Source organism: Oncorhynchus mykiss, chromosome 8, assembly GCF_057628025.1.
Source record: "Oncorhynchus mykiss isolate SJ-2025 chromosome 8, ASM5762802v1, whole genome shotgun sequence".
Taxonomy (NCBI): Eukaryota; Metazoa; Chordata; class Actinopteri; order Salmoniformes; family Salmonidae; genus Oncorhynchus; species Oncorhynchus mykiss.
Window position 1 is genome coordinate 2091162 of NC_143029.1, and position 25314 is coordinate 2116475.

Genomic DNA, 25314 nt, shown 5'->3' on the forward strand with positions numbered 1-25314 from the left:
TCTGTGTTGTTGTATGTGTCGAACTGTCGAATTGCTTTGCTTTATCTTGGCCAGGTCGCAGTTGCAATTGAGAACTTGTCTCAACTAGCCTACCCTGTTCTCCTGCATTCTAGTTTTACTTTGGTAAGTAAAGTGGATGTTTGTTGGGGAGAAGAATGTCATTGTAACGGATGTGAAACGGCTAGCTTAGTTAGCGGTGGTGCGCGCTAAATAGCGTTTCAATCGGTGACGTCACTTGCTCTGAGACCTTGAAGTAGTAGTTCCCCTTGCTCTGCAAGGGCCGCGGCTTTTGTGGAGCGATGGGTAACGATGCTTCGTGGGTGTCAGTTGTTGATGTGTGCAGAGGGTCTTTGGTTCGCGCCCGGGTATGGGCGAGGGGACGGTCTAAAGTTATACTGTTACATCAAGGAAATATTAGCTAGATAGTGTGTCATGTATGCTTGGACAGCGTGTGTATGCCTAGTCAGGCCTACCCGTGACCTATTTTCCCCTCAATAGATCAAATGAAGAAATTAGTTTTCCTGCTGGTAAATGAAGATCCTTAGCGGAATGAGAAAATGCAATCAACTGGTGGTTTTGCAATCATATTTTTTTTTAAACCTTTATTTAACTAGGCAAGAAACCTTTATTTAACTAAACCTTTATTTAACTAGGCAAGGCAACTAGGCAAACAAATTATTATTTATAATGACGGCCTAGGAACAGTGGGTTAACTGCCTTGTTCAGGGGCAGAACGTCAGACTTTTACCTTGTCAGCTCATAGATTCAATCTTGCAACCTTTTAGTTACTAGTCAAATGCTCTAACCACTAGGCTTACCTGCAGCCCCAATATGCAAACCTTGTGATGTGATTCAACATCAATAAATGTTGTTAACACATTAAACAAATACAAAAAAATTAAATGGATAACTTGATTGATTCATTAAAAACGATTTCCGTTTTATTGGATTGATTCATGGTGCAGAAGACACATGTTATCTTTAAAAATGACCAGTAGATGGCAGTATTACACCCTCAGCAGGTCAGTGCAGTGTTGATCTGATATGAGAAGCTGCCACCATTATCTATAGAAGACTAATTATCTATAGAGAAGCTGCCACCATCAGCAGATCAGGGAAGTGTTGACCTGATCTGTCTTCACCTCTTCATCTTCCTCCTCTCTCAGACAACTACTTCTTCTTTGTTTATACTTTAGACCCTGTCTACTATAGATAATTAGACCCCCGTCTACTATAGATAATTAGACCCCTGTCTACTATAGATAATTAGACCCTGTCTTCTATAGATAATTAGACCCCTGTCTACTATAGATAATTAGACCCCCGTCTACTATAGATAATTAGACCCCCGTCTACTATAGATAATTAGACCCCCGTCTACTATAGATAATTAGACCCTGTCTTCTATAGATAATTAGACCCTGTCTTCTATAGATAATTAGATCCTGTCTTCTATAGATAATTAGACTCCCGTCTACTATAGATAATTAGACCTCCGTCTACTATAGATAATTAGACCCCCGTCTACTATAGATAATTAGACCCTGTCTACTATAGATAATTAGACCCCCGTCTACTATAGATAATTAGACCCTGTCTTCTATAGATAATTAGACCCCCGTCTACTATAGATAATTAGACCCTGTCTACTATAGATAATTAGACCCCCGTCTACTATAGATAATTAGACCCTGTCTACTATAGATAATTAGACCCCCGTCTACTATAGATAATTAGACCCTGTCTACTATAGATAATTAGACCCCTGTCTACTATAGATAATTAGACCGTCTATACTTTCTCATTTCAGCTTTAAGGTCTTTAGAGAAACCAGCCTCTGGGTTTTTTCTGATTTACAATAATAGTATAATATAAAGTATATGTATAAAATAGTATAATATAAAGTATATGTATAAAATAATAGTGTAATATAAAGTATATGTATAAAATAATAGTATAATATAAAGTATATGTATAAAATAATAGTATAATATAAAGTATATGTATAAAATAATAGTATAATATAAAGTATATGTATAAAATAATAGTATAATATAAAGTATATGTATAAAATAATAGTATAATATAAAGTATATGTATAAAATAATAGTATAATATAAAGTATATGTATAAAATAATAGTATAATATAAAGTATATGTATAAAATAATAGTATAATATAAAGTATATGTATAAAATAGTATAATATAAAGTATATGTATAAAATAACAGTATAATATAAAGTATATGTATAAAATAATAGTATAATATAAAGTATATGTATAAAATAATAGTATAATATAAAGTATATGTATAAAATAATAGTATAATATAAAGTATATGTATAAAATAATAGTATAATATAAAGTATATGTATAAAATAATAGTATAATATAAAGTATATGTATAAAATAGTATAATATAAAGTATATGTATAAAATAACAGTATAATATAAAGTATATGTATAAAATAATAGTATAATATAAAATATATGTATAAAATAATAGTATAATATAAAGTATATGTATAAAATAATAGTATAATATAAAGTATATGTATAAAATAATAGTATAATATAAAGTATATGTATAAAATAATAGTATAATATAAAGTATATGTATAAAATAACAGTATAATATAAAGTATATGTATAAAATAGTATAATATAAAGTATATGTATAAAATAATAGTATAATATAAAGTATATGTATAAAATAATAGTATAATATAAAGTATATGTATAAAATAATAGTATAATATAAAGTATATGTATAAAATAATAGTATAATATAAAGTATATGTATAAAATAATAGTATAATATAAAGTATATGTATAAAATAATAGTATAATATAAAGTATATGTATAAAATAGTATAATATAAAGTATATGTATAAAATAATAGTATAATATAAAGTATATGTATAAAATAATAGTATAATATAAAGTATATGTATAAAATAATAGTATAATATAAAGTATATGTATAAAATAATAGTGTAATATAAAGTATATGTATAAAATAATAGTATAATATAAAGTATATGTATAAAATAATAGTATAATATGAAGTATATGTATAAAATAGTATAATATAAAGTATATGTATAAAATAGTATAATATAAAGTATATGTATAAAATAATAGTGTAATATAAAGTATATGTATAAAATAATAGTATAATATAAAGTATATGTATAAAATAATAGTATAATATAAAGTATATGTATAAAATAGTATAATATAAAGTATATGTATAAAATAGTATAATATAAAGTATATGTATAAAATAATAGTATAATATAAAGTATATGTATAAAATAATAGTATAATATAAAGTATATGTATAAAATAATAGTATAATATAAAGTATATGTATAAAATAATAGTATAATATAAAGTATATGTATAAAATAATAGTATAATATAAAGTATATGTATAAAATAATAGTATAATATAAAGTATATGTATAAAATAATAGTATAATATAAAGTATATGTATAAAATAATAGTATAATATAAAGTATATGTATAAAATAATAGTATAATATAAAGTATATGTATAAAATAATAGTATAATATAAAGTATATGTATAAAATAATAGTATAATATAAAGTATATGTATAAAATAATAGTATAATATAAAGTATATGTATAAAATAATAGTATAATATAAAGTATATGTATAAAATAATAGTATAATATAAAGTATATGTATAAAATAATAGTATAATATAAAGTATATGTATAAAATAATAGTATAATATAAAGTATATGTATAAAATAATAGTATAATATAAAGTATATGTATAAAATAATAGTATAATATAAAGTATATGTATAAAATAATAGTATAATATAAAGTATATGTATAAAATAATAGTATAATGTAAAGTATATGTATAAAATAATAGTGTAATATAAAGTATATGTATAAAATAATAGTATAATATAAAGTATATGTATAAAATAATAGTATAATATAAAGTATATGTATAAAATAATAGTATAATATAAAGTATATGTATAAAATAATAGTATAATATAAAGTATATGTATAAAATAATAGTACAATATAAAGTATATGTATAAAATAATAGTATAATATAAAGTATATGTATAAAATAATAGTATAATATAAAGTATATGTATAAAATAATAGTGTAATGTAAAATATATGTATAAAATAATAGTGTAATATAAAGTATATGTATAAAATAATAGTATAATATAAAGTATATGTATAAAATAACAGTATAATATAAAGTATATGTATAAAATAATAGTATAATATAAAGTATATGTATAAAATAACAGTATAATATAAAGTATATGTATAAAATAATAGTATAATATAAAGTATATGTATAAAATAATAGTATAATATAAAGTATATGTATAAAATAATAGTGTAATATAAAGTATATGTATAAAATAATAGTATAATATAAAGTATATGTATAAAATAGTATAATATAAAGTATATGTATAAAATAATAGTATAATATAAAGTATATGTATAAAATAATAGTATAATATAAAGTATATGTATAAAATAATAGTATAATATAAAGTATATGTATAAAATAATAGTATAATGTAAAGTATATGTATAAAATAATAGTATAATATAAAGTATATGTATAAAATAATAGTATAATATAAAGTATATGTATAAAATAATAGTATAATATAAAGTATATGTATAAAATAACAGTATAATATAAAGTATATGTATAAAATAATAGTATAATATAAAGTATATGTATAAAATAATAGTATAATATAAAGTATATGTATAAAATAATAGTATAATATAAAGTATATGTATAAAATAATAGTATAATGTAAAGTATATGTATAAAATAATAGTATAATATAAAGTATATGTATAAAATAATAGTATAATAGAAAGTATATGTATAAAATAATAGTATAATATAAAGTATATGTATAAAATAGTATAATATAAAGTATATGTATAAAATAATAGTATAATATAAAGTATATGTATAAAATAATAGTATAATATAAAGTATATGTATAAAATAGTATAATATAAAGTATATGTATAAAATAATAGTATAATATAAAGTATATGTATAAAATAATAGTATAATATAAAGTATATGTATAAAATAATAGTATAATATAAAGTATATGTATAAAATAATAGTATAATATAAAGTATATGTATAAAATAATAGTATAATATAAAGTATATGTATAAAATAATAGTATAATATAAAGTATATGTATAAAATAATAGTATAATATAAAGTATATGTATAAAATAATAGTATAATGTAAAGTATATGTATAAAATAATAGTATAATATAAAGTATATGTATAAAATAATAGTATAATATAAAGTATATGTATAAAATAATAGTATAATATAAAGTATATGTATAAAATAATAGTATAATATAAAGTATATGTATAAAATAATAGTATAATATAAAGTATATGTATAAAATAATAGTGTAATGTAAAATATATGTATAAAATAATAGTGTAATATAAAGTATATGTATAAAATAATAGTATAATATAAAGTATATGTATAAAATAACAGTATAATATAAAGTATATGTATAAAATAATAGTATAATATAAAGTATATGTATAAAATAACAGTATAATATAAAGTATATGTATAAAATAATAGTATAATATAAAGTATATGTATAAAATAATAGTATAATATAAAGTATATGTATAAAATAATAGTGTAATATAAAGTATATGTATAAAATAATAGTATAATATAAAGTATATGTATAAAATAGTATAATATAAAGTATATGTATAAAATAATAGTATAATATAAAGTATATGTATAAAATAATAGTATAATATAAAGTATATGTATAAAATAATAGTATAATATAAAGTATATGTATAAAATAATAGTATAATGTAAAGTATATGTATAAAATAATAGTATAATATAAAGTATATGTATAAAATAATAGTATAATATAAAGTATATGTATAAAATAATAGTATAATGTAAAGTATATGTATAAAATAACAGTATAATATAAAGTATATGTATAAAATAATAGTATAATATAAAATATATGTATAAAATAATAGTATAATATAAAGTATATGTATAAAATAATAGTATAATATAAAGTATATGTATAAAATAATAGTATAATATAAAGTATATGTATAAAATAATAGTATAATATAAAGTATATGTATAAAATAATAGTATAATGTAAAGTATATGTATAAAATAACAGTATAATATAAAGTATATGTATAAAATAATAGTATAATATAAAATATATGTATAAAATAATAGTGTAATATAAAGTATATGTATAAAATAATAGTGTAATATAAAATATATGTATATTATATTTTAGAGATCTAAATACATGGTTCAATTTTGTGTGTCATCACAGCCTGGAACAGGCAATACATCTCTAATTACTACTACCCTCACAATTAACACTTCGGTGTGTGTTTCCGCTACTCAGTGGGTTAAAGTGTAATCTCCCCACACAGAGCCAGAGGCAGAGACACTGTCATTCCCACTAATGATTATATTCTAAATCACAGAGAAATTAGTTTGGAGCTTTTTGCATATTTTCATTATTGAGTCCTGAACCGTTTCTGAATGTGAATTAGAAATGAATTGAGTGAAGGGATTGGATTGTCTATGGTAACCCAATAGGTTTTATACACATATTTGTGAGCTTATGGACACTCACACATGCACACAGTCTTGTACAGCTGAACTTGTATGGACACACAATTCAGTGCCATTCAAAATCCTATTTTCCTTAACCCCTAACCAGTACTCTTACCCTTACACTAACCCTAACCTTACACCAAAAAACCTAGCTCCTAACTCTAAAACTAACCCTCAACCACCTAGAAATAGCATTTGACCTCGTGGGGACGAACAAAATGTCTGTTCAGAAAACCTTACTCTCTGTACAGCATCCCTCCTCTCCTATAACAGTACACCATCCCACCTCTCCTATAACAGTACACCATCCCACCTCTCCTATAACAGTACACCATCCCACTTCTCCTATAACAGTACCATCCCACCTCTCCTATAACAGTACCATCCCACCTCTCCTATAACAGTACAGTATCCCACCTCTCCTATAACAGTACCATCCCACCTCTCCTATAACAGTACCATCCCACCTCTCCTATAACAGTACCATCCCACCTCTCCTATAACAGTACCATCCCACCTCTCCTATAACAGTACAGTATCCCATCTTTCCTATAACAGTACCATCCCACCTCTCCTATAACAGTACCATCCCACCTCTCCTATAACAGTACACCATCCCACCTCTCCTATAACAGTACCATCCCACCTCTCCTATAACAGTACCATCCCACCTCTCCTATAACAGTACCATCCCACCTCTCCTATAACAGTACACCATCCCACCTCTCCTATAACAGTACACCATCCCACCTCTCCTATAACAGTACCATCCCACCTCTCCTATAACAGTACCATCCCACCTCTCCTATAACAGTACCATCCCACCTCTCCTATAACAGTACACCATCCCACCTCTCCTATAACAGTACCATCCCACCTCTCCTATAACAGTACACCATCCCACCTCTCCTATAACAGTACACCATCCCACCTCTCCTATAACAGTACCATCCCACCTCTCCTATAACAGTACCATCCCACCTCTCCTATAACAGTACACCATCCCACCTCTCCTATAACAGTACCATCCCACCTCTCCTATAACAGTACACCATCCTACCTCTCCTATAACAGTACAGTATCCCACCTCTCCTATAACAGTACAGTATCCCATCTCTCCTATAATAGTACAGTATCCCATCTCTCCTATAATAGTACGGTATCCCACCTCTCCTATAACAGTACAGTATCCCACCTCTCCTATAACAGTACAGTATCCCATCTCTCCTATAATAGTACAGTATCCCACCTCTCCTATAACAATACAACATCCCACCTCTCCTATAACAGTACACCATCCCACCTCTCCTATAACAGTATAGTATCCCACCTCTCATATAACAGTATAGTATCCCACCTCTCCTATAACAGTACACCATCCCACCTCTCCTATAACAATACACCATCCCACCTCTCCTATAACAGTATAGTATCCCACCTCTCATATAACAGTATAGTATCCCACCTCTCCTATAACAGTACAACATCCCACCTCTCCTATAACAGTACACCATCCCACCTCTCCTATACCAGTACAGTATCCCACCTCTCATATAACAGTATAGTATCCCACCTCTCATATAACAGTACACCATCCTACCTCTCCTATAACAGTACCATCCCACCTCTCCTATAACAGTACCATCCCACCTCTCCTATAACAGTACACCATCCCACCTCTCCTATAACAGTACACCATCCCACCTCTCCTATAACCGTACAGTATCCCACCTCTCCTATAATAGTACAGTATCCCACCTCTCATATAACAGTACACCATCCCACCTCTCCTATAACAGTACCATCCCACCTCTCCTATAACAGTACAGTATCCTACCTCTCCTATAACAGTACACCATCCCACCTCTCCTATAACAGTACCATCCCACCTCTCCTATAACAGTACACCATCCCACCTCTCCTATAACAGTACCATCCCACCTCTCCTATAACAGTACCATCCCACCTCTCCTATAACAGTACCATCCCACCTCTCCTATAAAAGTACCATCCCATCTCTCCTATAACAGTACAGTATCCCATCTCTCCTATACCAGTACAGTATCCCACCTCTCCTATAACAGTACCATCCCACCTCTCCTATAACAGTACAGTATCCTACCTCTCCTATAACAGTACACCATCCCACCTCTCCTATAACAGTACCATCCCACCTCTCCTATAACAGTACCATCCCACCTCTCCTATAACAGTACACCATCCCACCTCTCCTATAACAGTACCATCCCACCTCTCCTATAACAGCACCATCCCACCTCTCCTATAACAGTACAGTATCCCACCTCTCCTATAACAGTACACCATCCCACCTCTCCTATAACAGTACCATCCCACCTCTCCTATAACAGTACACCATCCCACCTCTCCTATACCAGTACAGTATCCCACCTCTCCTATAACAGTACCATCCCACCTCTCCTATAACAGTACAGTATCCTACCTCTCCTATAACAGTACACCATCCCACCTCTCCTATAACAGTACCATCCCACCTCTCCTATAACAGTACCATCCCACCTCTCCTATAACAGTACACCATCCCACCTCTCCTATAACAGTACCATCCCACCTCTCCTATAACAGTACCATCCCACCTCTCCTATAACAGTACAGTATCCCACCTCTCCTATAACAGTACAGCATCCCACCTCTCCTATAACAGTACCATCCCACCTCTCCTATAACAGTACACCATCCCACCTCTCCTATAACAGTACAGTATCCCACCTCTCCTATAACAGTACACCATCCCACCTCTCCTATAACAGTACCATCCCACTTCTCCTATAACAGTACAGTATCCTACCTCTCCTATAACAGTACACCATCCCACCTCTCCTATAACAGTACCATCCCACCTCTCCTATAACAGTACCATCCCACCTCTCCTATAACAGTACCATCCCATCTCTCCTATAACAGTACAGTATCCCATCTCTCCTATACCAGTACAGTATCCCACCTCTCCTATAACAGTACCATCCCACCTCTCCTATAACAGTACAGTATCCTACCTCTCCTATAACAGTACACCATCCCTCCTCTCCTATAACAGTACCATCCCACCTCTCCTATAACAGTACAGTATCCTACCTCTCCTATAACAGTACACCATCCCACCTCTCCTATAACAGTACCATCCCACCTCTCCTATAACAGTACCATCCCACCTCTCCTATAACAGTACACCATCCCACCTCTCCTATAACAGTACCATCCCACCTCTCCTATAACAGTACCATCCCATCTCTCCTATAACAGTACAGTATCCCATCTCTCCTATACCAGTACAGTATCCCACCTCTCCTATAACAGTACCATCCCACCTCTCCTATAACAGTACACAATCCCACCTCTCCTATAACAGTACCATCCCACCTCTCCTATAACAGTACCATCCCACCTCTCCTATAACAGTACCATCCCACCTCTCCTATAACAGTACCATCCCACCTCTCCTATAACAGTACCATCCCACCTCTCCTATAACAGTACCATCCCACCTCTCCTATAACAGTAATGCTCATTCAGCCGACAGAAACTTTAAAGAGGTTCCCTCCATCAAGCAGCGAGTCGGAGTTAGATGCCTTCTCTGGTCTTTCCTCCACCCGTTACGGGGTCTGAGTGGAGTTAGATGCCTTCTCTGGTCTTTCCTCCACCTGTTACGGGGTCTGAGTGGAGTCAGATGCCTTCTCTGGTCTTTCCTCCACCCGTTACGGGGTCTGAGTGGAGTCAGATGCCTTCTCTGGTCTTTCCTCCACCCGTTACGGGGTCTGAGTGGAGTCAGATGCCTTCTCTGGTCTTTCCTCCACCCGTTACGGGGTCTGAGACGCCGAGGCCTCCCAGCATTATCTCTGACAAATTGAAAACCCTTGTCATTGGCGACTCCATTACCCGCAGTCTTAGACTTCAAAAGAATTATCCAGCGATCATAAACTATTTACTAGGGGGCAGGGCTACCGACGTAAAGGCTAATCTGAAGATGGTGCTGGCTAAGGCTAAAACTGCCGAGAGTAGAGAGTATAGGGATATTGTTATCCACGTCGGCGCCAACGATGTTAGGATGAAACAGTCAGAGGTCACCAAACGCAACATATCTTCATCGTGTAAATCAGCTAGAAAGATGTGTTGGCATTGAGTCATTGTCTCTGGACCCCTCCCAGTTAGGGGGAGTGATGAGCTCTACAGCAGAGTCTCACAACTCAATCACTGGTTGAAAACGGTTTTCTGCCCCTCACAAAAGATAGAATTTGTAGATAATTGGCCCCCTTTCTGGGACTCACTCACAAACAGGACCAAGACTGACCTGCTGAGGAGTGACGGACTCCATCCTAGCTGGAGGGATGCTCTCGTCTTATCTATGAACATAGACAGGGCTCTAACTCCTCTAGCTCCACAATGAGATAGGGTGCAGGCCAGCCTGCCAGCTTAGTGGAGTCTGCCACTAGCACAGTCAGTGTAGTCAGCTCAGCTATCCCCGTGTCTGTGCCTCGATCTAGGTTGAACAAAACTAAACATGGCGGAGTTCTCCTTAGCAATCTCACTGGAATAAAGACCTCCATTCCTGTCATTATTGAAAGAGATCATGATACCTCACATCTCAAAATAGGGCTATAATGTTAGATCCCTTACTTCAAAGGCAATTATAGTCAATGAACTAATCACTGATCTTAATCTTGATGTTATTGGCCTGACTGAAACATGGCTTAAGCCTGATGAATTTACTGTGTTAAATGAGGCCTCACCTCCTGGCTACACTAGTGACCATATCCCGCGTGCATCCCGCAAAGGTGGAGATGTTGATAACATTTCTGACAGCAATTTTCAATTTACCAACAAACAAAAAAATTACTGCGTTTGTCTTTTGAGTTTCTAGTCATTTAATATCTACTGTTTACAGGCCTCCTGGGCCATATACAGCATCCCTAACAGAGTTCCCTGAATTCCTATCGGACCTTGTAGTCATAGCAGATAATATTCTAATCTTTGGTGACTAATATTCACATGGAAAAGTCCACAGACCCACTCCAAAAGGCTTTCAGAGCCATCATCGACTCAGTGGGTTTTGTTCAACATGTCTCTGGACCTACTCACTGTCCCAGTCATACTCTGGACCTCCTCACTGTCCCAGTCATACTCTGGACCTACTCACTGTCCCAGTCATACTCCGGACCTACTCACTGTCCCAGTCATACTCCGGACCTACTCACTGTCCCAGTCATACTCTGGACCTCCTCACTGTCCCAGTCATACTCTGGACCTCCTCACTGTCCCAGTCATACTCTGGACCTCCTCACTGTCCCAGTCATACTCTGGACCTCCTCACTGTCCCAGTCATACTCTGGACCTACTCACTGTCCCAGTCATACTCTGGACCTATTCACTGTCCCAGTCATACTCTGGACCTATTCACTGTCCCAGTCATACTCTGGACCTACTCACTGTCCCAGTCATACTCTGGACCTCCTCACTGTCCCAGTCATACTCTGGACCTCCTCACTGTCCCAGTCATACTCTGGACCTACTCACTGTCCCAGTCATACTCCGGACCTCCTCACTGTCCCAGTCATACTCTGGACCTCCTCACTGTCCCAGTCATACTCTGGACCTACTCACTGTCCCAGTCATACTCTGGACCTCCTCACTGTCCCAGTCATACTCTGGACCTACTCACTGTCCCAGTCATACTCCGGACCTCCTCACTGTCCCAGTCATACTCTGGACCTCCTCACTGTCCCAGTCATACTCTGGACCTACTCACTGTCCCAGTCATACTCTGGACCTCCTCACTGTCCCAGTCATACTCTGGACCTCCTCACTGTCCCAGTCATACTCTGGACCTACTCACTGTCCCAGTCATACTCTGGACCTCCTCACTGTCCCAGTCATACTCTGGACCTCCTCACTGTCCCAGTCATACTCTGGACCTCCTCACTGTCCCAGTCATACTCTGGACCTCCTCACTGTCCCAGTCATACTCTGGACCTATTCACTGTCCCAGTCATACTCTGGACCTCCTCACTGTCCCAGTCATACTCTGGACCTCCTCACTGTCCCAGTCATACTCTGGACCTCCTCACTGTCCCAGTCATACTCTGGACCTCCTCACTGTCCCAGTCATACTCTGGACCTCCTCACTGTCCCAGTCATACTCTGGACCTCCTCACTGTCCCAGTCATACTCTGGACCTACTCACTGTCCCAGTCATACTCTGGACCTATTCACTGTCCCAGTCATACTCTGGACCTACTCACTGTCCCAGTCATACTCCGGACCTACTCACTGTCCCAGTCATACTCTGGACCTCCTCACTGTCCCAGTCATACTCCGGACCTACTCACTGTCCCAGTCATACTCCGGACCTAGTTTTGTGGAATAAATGTTGTGGATCTTAATATTTTTCCTCATAATCCTGGTCTATCGGACCATAATGTTATTACTTTGGCCCAACAAATAATCTGCTCAACCCAATTTTTCAGTTTTTGATTTGTTAAAAAAGTTTGAAATATCCAATAAATGTCGTTCCACTTCATGATTGTGTCCCACTTGTTGTTGATTCTTCACAAAAAAATACCGTTTTATATCTTTATGTTTGAAGCCTGAAATGTGGCAAAAGGTCGCAAAGTTCAAGGGGGCCGAATACTTTCGCAAGGCACTGTAAATGAGAAGTAACTCACAAGCATATAATGAAAATAAAACATCTTATCTATGTTACCCAACTATTCTGATTCATCCCCAACACCATCTTCCCCACTTATCCCCTTGGTTTTTATACCTGTGTTTGTCTGTCTGGGCCAGTTTGTCTTGTTTGTTAAAGTCAACCAGCAGTTTGTCTGTCTGGGCCAGTTTGTCTTGTTTGTTCAAGTCAACCAGCAGTTTCTCTCAGCTCCTGCTTTTCCCCAGTCTCTTTTTTTCCATCCTGGTATTGACCCTCTGCCTGTCCTGACTGAGCCCTTCTGGTATTGACCCTCTGCCTGTCCTGACTGAGCCCTCCTGGTTTTGACCCTCTGCCTGAGCCCTTCTGGTATTGACCCTCTGCCTGTCCTGACTGAGCCCTCCTGGTATTGACCCTCTGCCTGTCCTGACTGTCCTGATTGAGCCCTCCTGGTTTTGACCCTCTGCCTGTCTGCCTGCCGTCCTGTGCCTTTGCCTCTACTCTGGAGTATCGACCCCTGCCTGCCTTGACCTGTCGTTTGCCTGCCTCTGTTGTTGCAATAAACATTGTTACTTCATCACAGTCTGCACTTGGGTCTTATCTGAAACCTAATAAATAGTGGAGGCCACTGTGTTCTTGGGGACCTTCAATGCTGCAGAAATGTTTTGATACCCTTCCCCAGATGTGTGCCTTAACAAAATGGCTTGGTTTTTGCTCTGACATGCACTGTCAACTGTGGGACCTTATATAGACAGGTGTGTTTCTTTCCAAATCATGTCCAATCAATTTAATTACCAGGTGGACTCCAATCAAGTTGTAGAAACATCTCAAGGATGATCAATGGAAACAGGATGCACCTGAGCTCAATTTCGAGTCTCACAAGAAAGGGTCTGAATGTTTATGTAAATAATGTATTTCAGTTTATTTTTACATACATTTGCAAAAACAAATCTAAAAACCAGTTTTCACTTTGTCATTATGGAGTATTTTGTGTAGATTGATGAGGGAAAAAATATAATTTAAACAATTTTAGAAATAAGGCTGTAAGGTAACAAATTGTCGAAAAAGGGAAGCGGTCTGAATACCTTCCGAATGCGATGTATGTTTTCTCAACAACAGGTTATGGTCAACAATATCAAAGACTGAAATCTAACAGTACAGCTCCCACAATCTTCTTATTATCAATTTCTGTCAACCAATCATCAGTCATTTGTGTCAGTGCAGTACATGTTGAGTGCCCTTCTCCATAAGCATGCTGAGAGTCTGTTATTAATTTGTTTACAGAGAAATAGCATTGTATTTGGTCAAACACATTTTTTTCCAACAGTTACCTAAGAGCTGGCAGCTGATAGGTCTGCTGTTAGAACCAGTAAAGTCCACTTCACCACTCTTGGGTAGCGGAATGACTTTGGCTTCCCACCAGGCCTGAGGACAAAGACTTTCCTCTAGGCTCAGATTAAAGATGTGACAGATAGGAGTGGCTATAGAGTCAGCTACCATCCTCAGTAGCTTTCCATCTAAGTTGTCAATGCCAGGAGGTTTGTCATTGTTGATCGTTAACAATAATTTTCCCACCTCTCCCACACTAAATTTACAAAATGAAAACTTGCAATGCTGTTCTTTCATTATTTGTTTTTTTGTACATTAGTACGATGGCTCACTGTTTGTTGTTGGCATTTCCTGCCTAAGTTTGCCCACTTTGCCTATGAAGTAGTAATTAAAATAATTGTCAACATTAAATGGTTTTTTGATGAGTAAGCCATCTGATTGGATGGAAGATGGTTGAATTTGTCTTTCTGCCCATAATTTCATTTAAAGTTTTTTCCATCATTCTTTATATGTTTGATCTTGGCTTCATAATACAGTTTCTTGTTCTTCTTGTTGAGTTTAGTCACATCATTTCTCAATTTGCAGTAAGTCAGTCAGATGTACAGCCAGACTTATCAGCCACTCCTATTGCCCCATCTCTTTCAACCATACAGTTTTTCAATTCCTCATCGATCCATGGAGCCTTAACAGTTCTAACAGTCAATTCCTTAACAGGTGAATGTTTATCAATAATTGGAAGAAGCAATTTCATAAATTCATCAAGTGCAGCGTCTGGATGCTGCTTATTAATCACATCAGACCCAAAAATATGTTTTATCATCATCCACATAAGAGTCACAGCTAAATATTTTATACACTATTTTAGGCCCAGCTATTTAACTGCCATAGGGTGTCATTAACTAAGGTAGGCAATTATTTAACTTCCATAGAGTGTCATTAACTAAGGTAGGCTATTATTTAACTTCCATAGAGTGTCATTAACTAAGGTAGGCAATTATTTAACTTCCATAGAGTGTCATTAACTAAGGTAGGCAATTATTTAACTACCATAGAGGTTCATTAACTAGGTCCTCAGAGCTCAAGACACCATCCCAATCGATTATTTTTAAGTCATTTTCAAAATGGACCAAGTCTCTTTTTGGTAAACAACTATCAAATAGGGGAGAGGGATATGTAAACTCAGCAAAAAAAGAAATGTCCTCTCACTGTCAACTGCGTTTATTTTCAGCAAACTTAACATGTGTAAATATTTGTATGAACATAACAAGATTCAACAACTGAGCCATAAACTGAACACATTCCACAGACATGTGACTAACAGAAATTGAATAATGTTTCCCTGAACAAAGGGGGGTCAAAATCAAAGTAACAGTCAGTATCTGGGGTGGCCACCAGCTGCATGAAGTACTGCAGTGCATCTCCTCCTCATGGACTTTGGATCTCATGGATCTTGGGCAGTTGTTGTTGCCATCCTGTACCTGTCCCGCAGGCGTGATGTTCGGATGTACCGATCCTGTGCAGGTGTTGTTACATGTGGTCTACTACTGCGAGGACGATCAGCTGTCTGTCCCGTCTCTCTGTAGCGCTGTCTTAGGCGTCTCACAGTACAGACATGGCAATGAATTGCCCTGGCCACATCTGCAGTCCTAATGCCTCCTTGCAGCATGCCTAAGGCACGTTCACGCAGATGAGCAGGGACCTTGGGCATCTTTCTTTTGGTGTTTTTCAGAGTCAGTAGAAAGGCCTCTTTAGTGTCCTAAGTTTTCATAACTGTGACCTTAATTGCCTACCGTCTGTAAGCTGTTAGTGTCTTAACGACCATTCCACAGGTGCATGTTCATTAATTGTTTATGGTTCATTGAACAAGCATGGGAAACAGTGTTTAAACCCTTTACAATGAAGATCTGTGAAGTTATTTGGATTTTTTACGAATTATCTTTGAAAGACAGGGTCCTGAAAAAGGGACGTTTATTTTAGTTTACATACAGTATGTACGTTCACTGTGGGGACGACATCATCGATGCACTTATTAATGAAAATTATGTGGTAAAGTCCTCAATGGTTTCGGTTGAATCATGGAACATATTCCAGTTTGTGGTAAACTATCCTGTAGCTTAGCATCCGCTTCATTTTGGTAATCTGACCACTTCTGTATTGAATGTGTCACTGGTACTTCCTGTTTGAGTTTTTGCTTGTAGGCAGGAATCAGGAGGATATAATTAATGTCAGATTTGCCAAATGGAGGGCGAGGGAGAGCTTTTTATGCATCTCTGTGTGTGGAGTAAAGGTGGTCTAGAGTTGTCTTCCCTCTAGTTGCACACGTGCTGCTACAAATGAGTTCAAACAGATTTCAGTTTTCCTGCATTAAAATCCCAGGCCACTGACCCTGACCCTGGAACTGGCCCTGGAACTGACCCTGGAACTGACCCTGGAACTGACCCTGGGACTGACCCTGGAACTGATCAGGGAACTGACCCTGGAACTGACCCTGACCCTGGAACTGACCCTGACCCTGGAACTGACCCTGGAACTGACCCTGGGACTGACCCTGGAACTGATCCTGGAACTGACCCTGGAACTGACCCTGACCCTGGAACTGACCCTGGAACTGACCCTGGGACTGACCCTGGAACTGATCCTGGAACTAACCCTGAACCTGGAACTGACCCTGGAACTGATCCTGGAACTGATCCTGGAACTGACCCTGAACCTGGAACTGACCCTGGAACTGACCCTGGGACTGACCCTGGAACTGACCCTGATCCTGGAACTGACCCTGGAACTGACCCTGGAACTGACCCTGGAACTGATCCTGGAGCTGACCCTGGAACTGATCCTGGAACTGACCCTGAACCTGGAACTGACCCTGGAACTGACCCTGGAACTGACCCTGAACCTGGAACTGACCCTGGAACTGACCCTGAACCTGGAACTGACCCTGGAACTGACCCTGAACCTGGAACTGACCCTGGAACTGACCCTGGAACTGACCCTGGCACTGACCCTGGAACTGACCCTGACCCTGGAACTGACCCTAGAACAGACCCTGACCCTGGAACTGACCCTGGCACTGACCCTGGAACTGACCCTGCTTACTTAATCGTGTTTTTGTTCTACTTTACTTTATAGTACTACGGATATTGATTACTGCATTGTTGGGAAAGAGCATGCAAGAAAGGTATTTCACTACAAAATGTGAAACTTAAAAGGGAATGTGTTCTCAGTCAACTTACCTGGTAAAATAAGGGTTAAATTACATTATAGTCATTTAGTAGACACTTATGTACACACACCTCTCTGTCTGTCTAGTATTCTAGTATTCCTCCTCCCTACAACACTTCCCCCCATAAGTTAACATTGCCAAAGCAAGTAAAGTAGATAATAAACAAAAGTGAAATGAACAATATAAATGAACAGTAAACATTACACTCACAGACGTTCCAAAAGCATAAAGACAAATGTCATATTATGTATATATACAGTCTCTCTCTGTCTAGTATTCCTCCTCTCCCTCTAACAACAACACCACGCCACCCTCCCTCCGCCAGGCCCTTACAACCGGATGTTCTGGTTTTCAGGGGGAATGGAACCTGTCCTGCGCTCCAGTTTGGACGTTAACGAAGTGACGCTCCATGTTAACTCCTCCTCCACATTCTCTGGATTGGTTGAACAGTGCAGAAGAGAACCTCCCACGACAGTGGTTCCTCATCTTGTCAAGAGCAGTATGTAGGATCTAGTTTCAGACGTTGTTTTCTACGCATGCTACAGTAGGTTAGGCCACAGTAACAAACCCCACCACTCGCTGCTCCTCGCCCACGCTATTGGAGGATGGCTTGATTGACGTGGAGATAAGGCTTTCTGATTAGCCAAGGCAGAATGAGAAAGTGACATTGGACCAATGGGCTGCGCCGAGGGCGGGTATTGCTAGTGAAGGCGGAGCTCTCCGAGTTAGACCTATTTAAAGACGAGAGGAGCCGAAAACACACGTTACGCACACAGGGCTGCGGGAGGATTGGGGGATAGAAGGCAAGTGTAAAAGAGAGAGAGACAGACAGAGGGAGACAGAGAAAGCCCACGGATGGAACGACAGGATATATAACCGTTTGTCCGGGTCTTGTGCAGGTAACCACTTCTATTAATCCGTCCTCCACACTCAGCGTGTTAAAGGTTCAATCATGCGTTATTATCCCACGGTGCGTCTGTCTGGCGGGGCATAGACACGTCTGAAGCTTTTTGTCAGGGTGCACTCTTTTCTTTCTACAAGAGGGCAGAAGTGCACCTGGCTCCTTCTCTCTTTTCCCTTTTTAACTGTGGCTTTTCTGGCCTGCTCTCTCTCTCTCTCTCCAGCCCAGCTGTTTTCTCAACCTTTGTCGTTCAGTAAACCAGACTAGATGCCTGGTTAAAGGCAAGGGACAGGATGAGCGCGACAGACCACAGTGTTCTCGTCTTTCAAAAGGAACGCGGTTCAGTAACTGAAGAGTTGATCATTGACCCCACTACGTGACTGTGGACTGTTTTCTCTGGATGTGGAGTATTTGAGTCTAGCCGACCAGTGCAGTCTACTGGGCACTGCGCGCACTATTTTTGAATGCAAATGTAAACCTCTTAACTACGTCACTCTAGTGAAAGTATTTTTTATATTTCTCCAACTTGTGATTTAGTGTAGCCTATTTAGTGGAGATTCCTTTTTTGTTGTTGTTTTGTTTCCCAACACTCACGTCTCTGTCCACCTCTCTCTTCCCCACTCGGTCTCCCGCCCATCCCCTCCTACCTCCCCAGGCACCTTATTCCATGCCTGTCCTCTGCTGGGGCTTTGTCATTGATGGGAAACCACCTGGACCGGATAACCCACCTCAGCTACAGCGAGCTGCCCACCAGAGATCCGTCCGGACTGGAGAAAGAGGAGCTTAGGGTTGGAGTAGCATACTTCTTCTCCGACGAAGAGGAGGAGGTGGATATTATTTTTGTACATATATATATATTTTACATTATGTTGCAATGTTGGGAGGGGAACCTGTAACTTTGTTAGTTGGACTGTGTGCATGTGTATCGCTGCTGCTTTCGTTGTTCTCCTTTCCCCCAACCTGGGCTCCAACAAGGGATCATCTAAACACAACTGCCCCCTTTCAAGCATTCTTACCCATCGCTCCACAAAAGCCCTTGATGAGCAAGGGAAACCACTACTTCAAGGGCTCAGTGAGAGTCATGTCACAGATTGAAACGCTACTAGCGCGCACCGCTGACTAGCTAGCCATTTTACACCAGTTACACAGGTATCCTGTGCATATAACAACATTCAACTCTGATTTTGATACATCTTTTCTTCCAATAAATTATTCTGTAATTTTATATCGTCTTTATGCTTTAAGGTTTTTATTGACATAGTGTGAAACGCCTTTTTTTTAAACCAACTTATTGCCTTATTTTTTTTGTGTTTACATTTTACATTAATATTTTACATTTGAGTAAATTAGCAGACCTTCTTATCCAAGGCCCGGTTTCCCGGTATCGACGTAACCCAGGCTCGCATGTTTTTAATGATGCATCATTCCTACAATGTCCGAAAATGTAACATTTCCAAAACACCAGGCAGAGACGACAGTCGCTAGGTGCATCGTTGAGATATGTGTCAGTACTGATAGGATTGAAAGAAAGGGAGCTCTTGGATCAGCTTTCTCCATTCAAAGCTTAACCTTAAAAAACGTTTAATTATTTCACAATAGTGACGACCGATCAGCTCCTCGAGAGGTATTACCACCTACTATTGAGGCGGCTGATTCTAATGCCTACCCTATAAGCATTAGAATGTGACTTGGCACTTTGTACATGTTAGGCTACACATCATTAAATGTATTGAGACAAATTATAGACGGAAGCCTACAAGTACAAAAAAATAGAAGTCAATTGATTGAACCTGAAATGTATTTTAATATGCTACAACTAGGCCTATAGCCTAGCGTTTATATTTTAGTGTAGTAATCTCTCGGTTTTCATACGTGGCTCGTTTTTGTATCAATTGCAAAGACAACTTTGTACTAAAAGTTATCGAAAGTCACAGAGCCGGATAAAACAGTTTTTATTATTTTATTATTTGATTCTATGTTCAGCGGAGATCTTCTGTTTTATAAAGTGACGTGGGAGGGCAAAAAGTAATAAGAAAAAAAACATCTAACACTTAGCTGTTCAACGAGTGGAAGGTACAGTTAAAACCGACGGTTTTGGGGGAAACAGCTCGGAGATTTAACAATGCTCCTATGAAGGGTCTAATGAGGAACTTAATTAGCCTCAAGATGCTTTTGGGAAAACTGAACCCTGAGCGACTTACACGAGCAATTAGGGTTAAGTACCTTGCTCATGGGCACAGACGTGTTTTTTTCCCCTAGTCGGCTCAGGGATTTAAACCAGCGACCTTTCGGTTTCTGTCCCAACGCTCCTCACTGTTTGGCTACCTGCCACCCATTTCATATTTCATCGCACTGTTGAGAGGAAGCGCTCAAGTAAGCATTTCATTGTCCCATTTACATCACGCTGTACCCTGTATGACTAAGAAACTTTTTGTTTAGCTTTTTAGGGTTTTAGGCTCGGTATCTTTAAAACACTTAGTGACCACCGCTGATGGGCTTTACAAGATAAATGTCATGGATTGGGGTTTTAGGCTCGGTATCTTTAAAACACTTAGTGACCACCGCTGATGGGCTTTACAAGATAAATGTCATGGATTGGGGTTTTAGGCTCGGTATCTTTAAAACACTTAGTGACCACCGCTGATAGACTTTACAAGATAAATGTCATGGATTGGGGTTTTAGGCTCGGTATCTTTAAAACACTTAGTGACCACCGCTGATGGGCTTTACAAGATAAATGTCATGGATTGGGGTTTTAGGCTCGGTATCTTTAAAACACTTAGTGACCACCGCTGATAGACTTTACAAGATAAATGTCATGGATTGGGGTTTTAGGCTCGGTATCTTTAAAACACTTAGTGACCACCGCTGATAGACTTTACAAGATAAATGTCATGGATTGGGGTTTTAGGCTCGGTATCTTTAAAACACTTAGTGACCACCGCTGATGGGCTTTACAAGATAAATGTCATGGATTGGGGTTTTAGGCTCGGTATCTTTAAAACACTTAGTGACCACCGCTGATAGACTTTACAAGATAAATGTCATGGATTGGGGTTTTAGGCTCGGTATCTTTAAAACACTTAGTGACCACCGCTGATAGACTTTACAAGATAAATGTCATGGATTGGGGTTTTAGGCTCGGTATCTTTAAAACACTTAGTGACCACCGCTGATAGACTTTACAAGATAAATGTCATGGATTGGGGTTTTAGGCTCGGTATCTTTAAAACACTTAGTGACCACCGCTGATAGACTTTACAAGATAAATGTCATGGATTGGGGTTTTAGGCTCGGTATCTTTAAAACACTTAGTGACCACCGCTGATAGACTTTACAAGATAAATGTCATGGATTGGGGTTTTAGGCTCGGTATCTTTAAAACACTTAGTGACCACCGCTGATAGACTTTACAAGATAAATGTCATGGATTGGGGTTTTAGGCTCGGTATCTTTAAAACACTTAGTGACCACCGCTGGTAGACTTTACAAGATAAATGTCATGGATTGGAGTATTAGGCTCGGTATCTTTAAAACACTTAGTGACCACCGCTGATGGGCTTTACAAGATAAATGTCATGGATTGGAGTATTTTGATTTAGTTTTTTGATTTTCCAGGTGGATGATGGCGGAGGAGGCTACACCAAGGACCCCAGCCAGGAGGGCCCCGGGGCGGTCAGCGAGCTGGAGTACTCCGCGTTCTGCTCCCAGGAATGCATCTTCTCCAAGCTCCGCGAAAACCAGGACTTGAACGTGTACTCGGCCAAAACTTTGCTCTCCATGTGCAAGCCAGGGGACCTTGTGGAGCTAGTATCCACATCACAGGCACCTCACTGGGCTGTGTACGAGCTCAACGACCAGGTGATACACCTGCATGAGGGGGAGATACGGAAGGACAGCCTGACTGAGATAGGACGGGGCCGGCGTGGACGGATAGTGAACAGCCGCTATCGGTTCCGACCGCTGCCCTCCGACCTGGTGCTGCAGAACGCCTCCGGACACCTGGGCCTACACAGCGGGGACATCTGTTGGACCAGCTCTGAGAACTTCGCCGCCTGGTGCCGTTTCGGGAAGCGGGAGTTCAAGGCGGGAGGCGAGGCACACTCGGCAGAGCAACAGTACTTTCTCAAAGTGCACCTCGGTGACGGGACTCGGAACGGACACGTGCACACGCTGGTGTTCTGTAGCCTGGAGGATATGATCCGGGAGAGGAGGAGGGTTGACGCCAGTGGGATTCTGAAGGAGCTGTCTTTAGGGGTCAGCGACGGGAAGGAGGGATGATTGATATGATGGCCTATACTCTCTTCTTTCCTTTCAGAGAGAGAGAGAGCGAGCTGTTTGCAGGCTGGCTGCGTCTGTAACACTGGTGACACTGTAGGAGAGAGATTGTGATCATATTGCAGCAAAATAGAAAATAGCCCACAAGGACGAGACAGACAAACGTTCATGTAAACATTGACTACTGCTCTTGTTTGTTTGAGCGTGGTTTCTTTCTGCTCCGACATGTCACCCTGTACCTTTTTAACATAGCGCACGACTCCACTCGCTTGGTTTTCTTTTCCTCCTCCCGCTGCGTTCTTTCTCTGCATAAGGGCACCTGCTGCTGCTGGTGGTTCTGCTGCTGGTGGTTCTGCTGCTGGTGGTTCTGCTGCTGGTGGTTCTGCTGCTGGTGGTGCTGCTGCTGGTGCTGGTTCTGCTGCTGGTTCTAGTGCTGCTGGTTCTAGTGCTGCTGGTTCTAGTGCTGCTGCTGCTGGTTCTAGTGCTGCTGCTGGTTCTAGTGCTGCTGCTGGTTCTAGTGCTGCTGCTGGTTCTAGTGCTGCTGCTGGTTCTAGTGCTGCTGCTGGTTCTAGTGCTGCTGCTGGTTCTAGTGCTGCTGGTTTTTGCTGCAGCAGACTATTGCAAGAGAGAGAGAGAGAGAAAGAGAGACAGAAAGAGGGAGATATCTGTTGGATTTCCCCGGAGAGACTGCATTCTATTTTTCTACTCCTTTACATTAATAACCTGAACGAACATTCAACCTTAAACCACCTATTCATGTTGTAGCCTACCAGAGAGACGGACCGATGGACAGGCAGACACCATTTTGTTCTGTTTTCTGCCCCCTGGTGTTTGTTTGGAAAGCTACGTTCATACATTGATTGGTTTGCATTTGAATCCCATATTTTTGTATTTGAGTTGGTGACTTCTTTCTCCCTGATTGGTGGATTTTTCTGTTCTAATAAACAGAGGTTGCAACATGAAACTCTTTTCTGGTCTGAGAGATACTGCTGTTACACACACACACACACACAACGAGACATTAAAATTGAGCCCGTAGCCTAATGTGTATTTGGTGACCCCGCCTCGTTCAGCCTGGGGGGCAGCCCTATCCTATCTCTACATTTGGAAATGCCCCCCCGGTCGTAACGTAGCGACCAGCAGGGTCTACAGAACAGGAGACGTTTTTACAATGGGAACAGACTCCAGGAGTCCGTGACTTATTCATCTTGTTGCAATTGTGCGTCAGGAACGAGGTTTTGTGACCCCCCCCCACCCCCCAAAAAGGGAGAAGCATTCCGTGTGCCAACAATGCTATAACATAAGACGCCAAAGTTGAGTCACGAGTATGTTGTGTCCATGTTCTGGTTTATATTGTAAGTAGGTACTAAACATTGGTTACGGAAGAGGTCAGTTTCTCACTTTACGACAGTGCTTTGGGTATCTGGATAAAGGCTTTATGGCTCTAATCAGTTCACGACTGCTGCCTTAGGCATTAGGTCACATGCAGTTGGGAAAGATGCAACTATTGGGATGTGATGGGAGGGGTTAGAGACGAAAGTGTGTTATTTCTATTCCCTGTGATGTTGGTGAGAATATAAAACCTCTGGTTTACTGAGGGGTCAGAGGAGAGAGACGAGACAGGGAAGAGAGAGAGGAGGGACAGACACGGGGAGAGCGAGAGAGAGAGACGGGATAGAGAGACAGACTGGGAGAAAAGAGAGACGGAGTGGAGGGAGAGAGAAACGGGGAGGGAGAGAGAAGAGGATGGGAGGGAGAGAAGGGGGAGAGAGAAAGACGGGGAGAGAGAAGAGGATAGGGGGAGAGAGAAAGACGGGGAGAGAGAAGAGGATAGGGGGAGAGAGAAAGACGGGGAGAGAGAAGAGGATGGGGAGGGAGAGAAGGGGGAGAGAGAAAGACGGGGAGGGAGAGAAGGGGGAGAGAGAAAGATGGGGAGAGAGAAGAGGATAGGGAGAGAGAAAGAAGGGGAGGGAGAAGAGGAAGACATGGGGAGAGAGAAGAAGAAGACACCTATGATAAAAATTACAGACCTCTACATGCTTTGTAAGTAGGAAAACCTGCAAAATCGGCAGTGTATCAAATACTTGTTCTCCCCACTGTATATATTAGACAGTACTGGGGTTTATATATATATATATATATATATTAGACAGTACAGAGGTGTGTGTGTGTATATATATTAGGTAGTACTGG

The 25314-nt window shown here is 38.7% G+C and overlaps 1 protein-coding gene across 2 annotated transcripts; it reads left to right on the forward strand.

Annotated features, from left to right (window-relative positions):
- Positions 1-18645: 18645 nt before the first annotated feature.
- LOC110516199 (LRAT domain containing 1) lies at positions 18646-24085 on the forward strand. Of its 2 annotated transcripts, XM_021594755.3 has the most exons (4): positions 18704-18841; positions 19067-19315; positions 19499-19670; positions 22462-24085. In XM_021594755.3, the coding sequence occupies exons 2-4, from the start codon at positions 19308-19310 to the stop codon at positions 23122-23124; spliced, it is 843 nt and encodes a 280-aa protein (XP_021450430.3). In that variant the 5' UTR covers positions 18704-18841; positions 19067-19307; the 3' UTR covers positions 23125-24085. The 2 variants fall into 2 exon arrangements, with proteins under 2 accessions (XP_021450432.3, XP_021450430.3); XM_021594757.3 differs by lacking the exon at positions 19067-19315 and having other exon boundaries at positions 18646-18841.
- The last annotated feature ends 1229 nt before the right edge of the window (positions 24086-25314 follow it).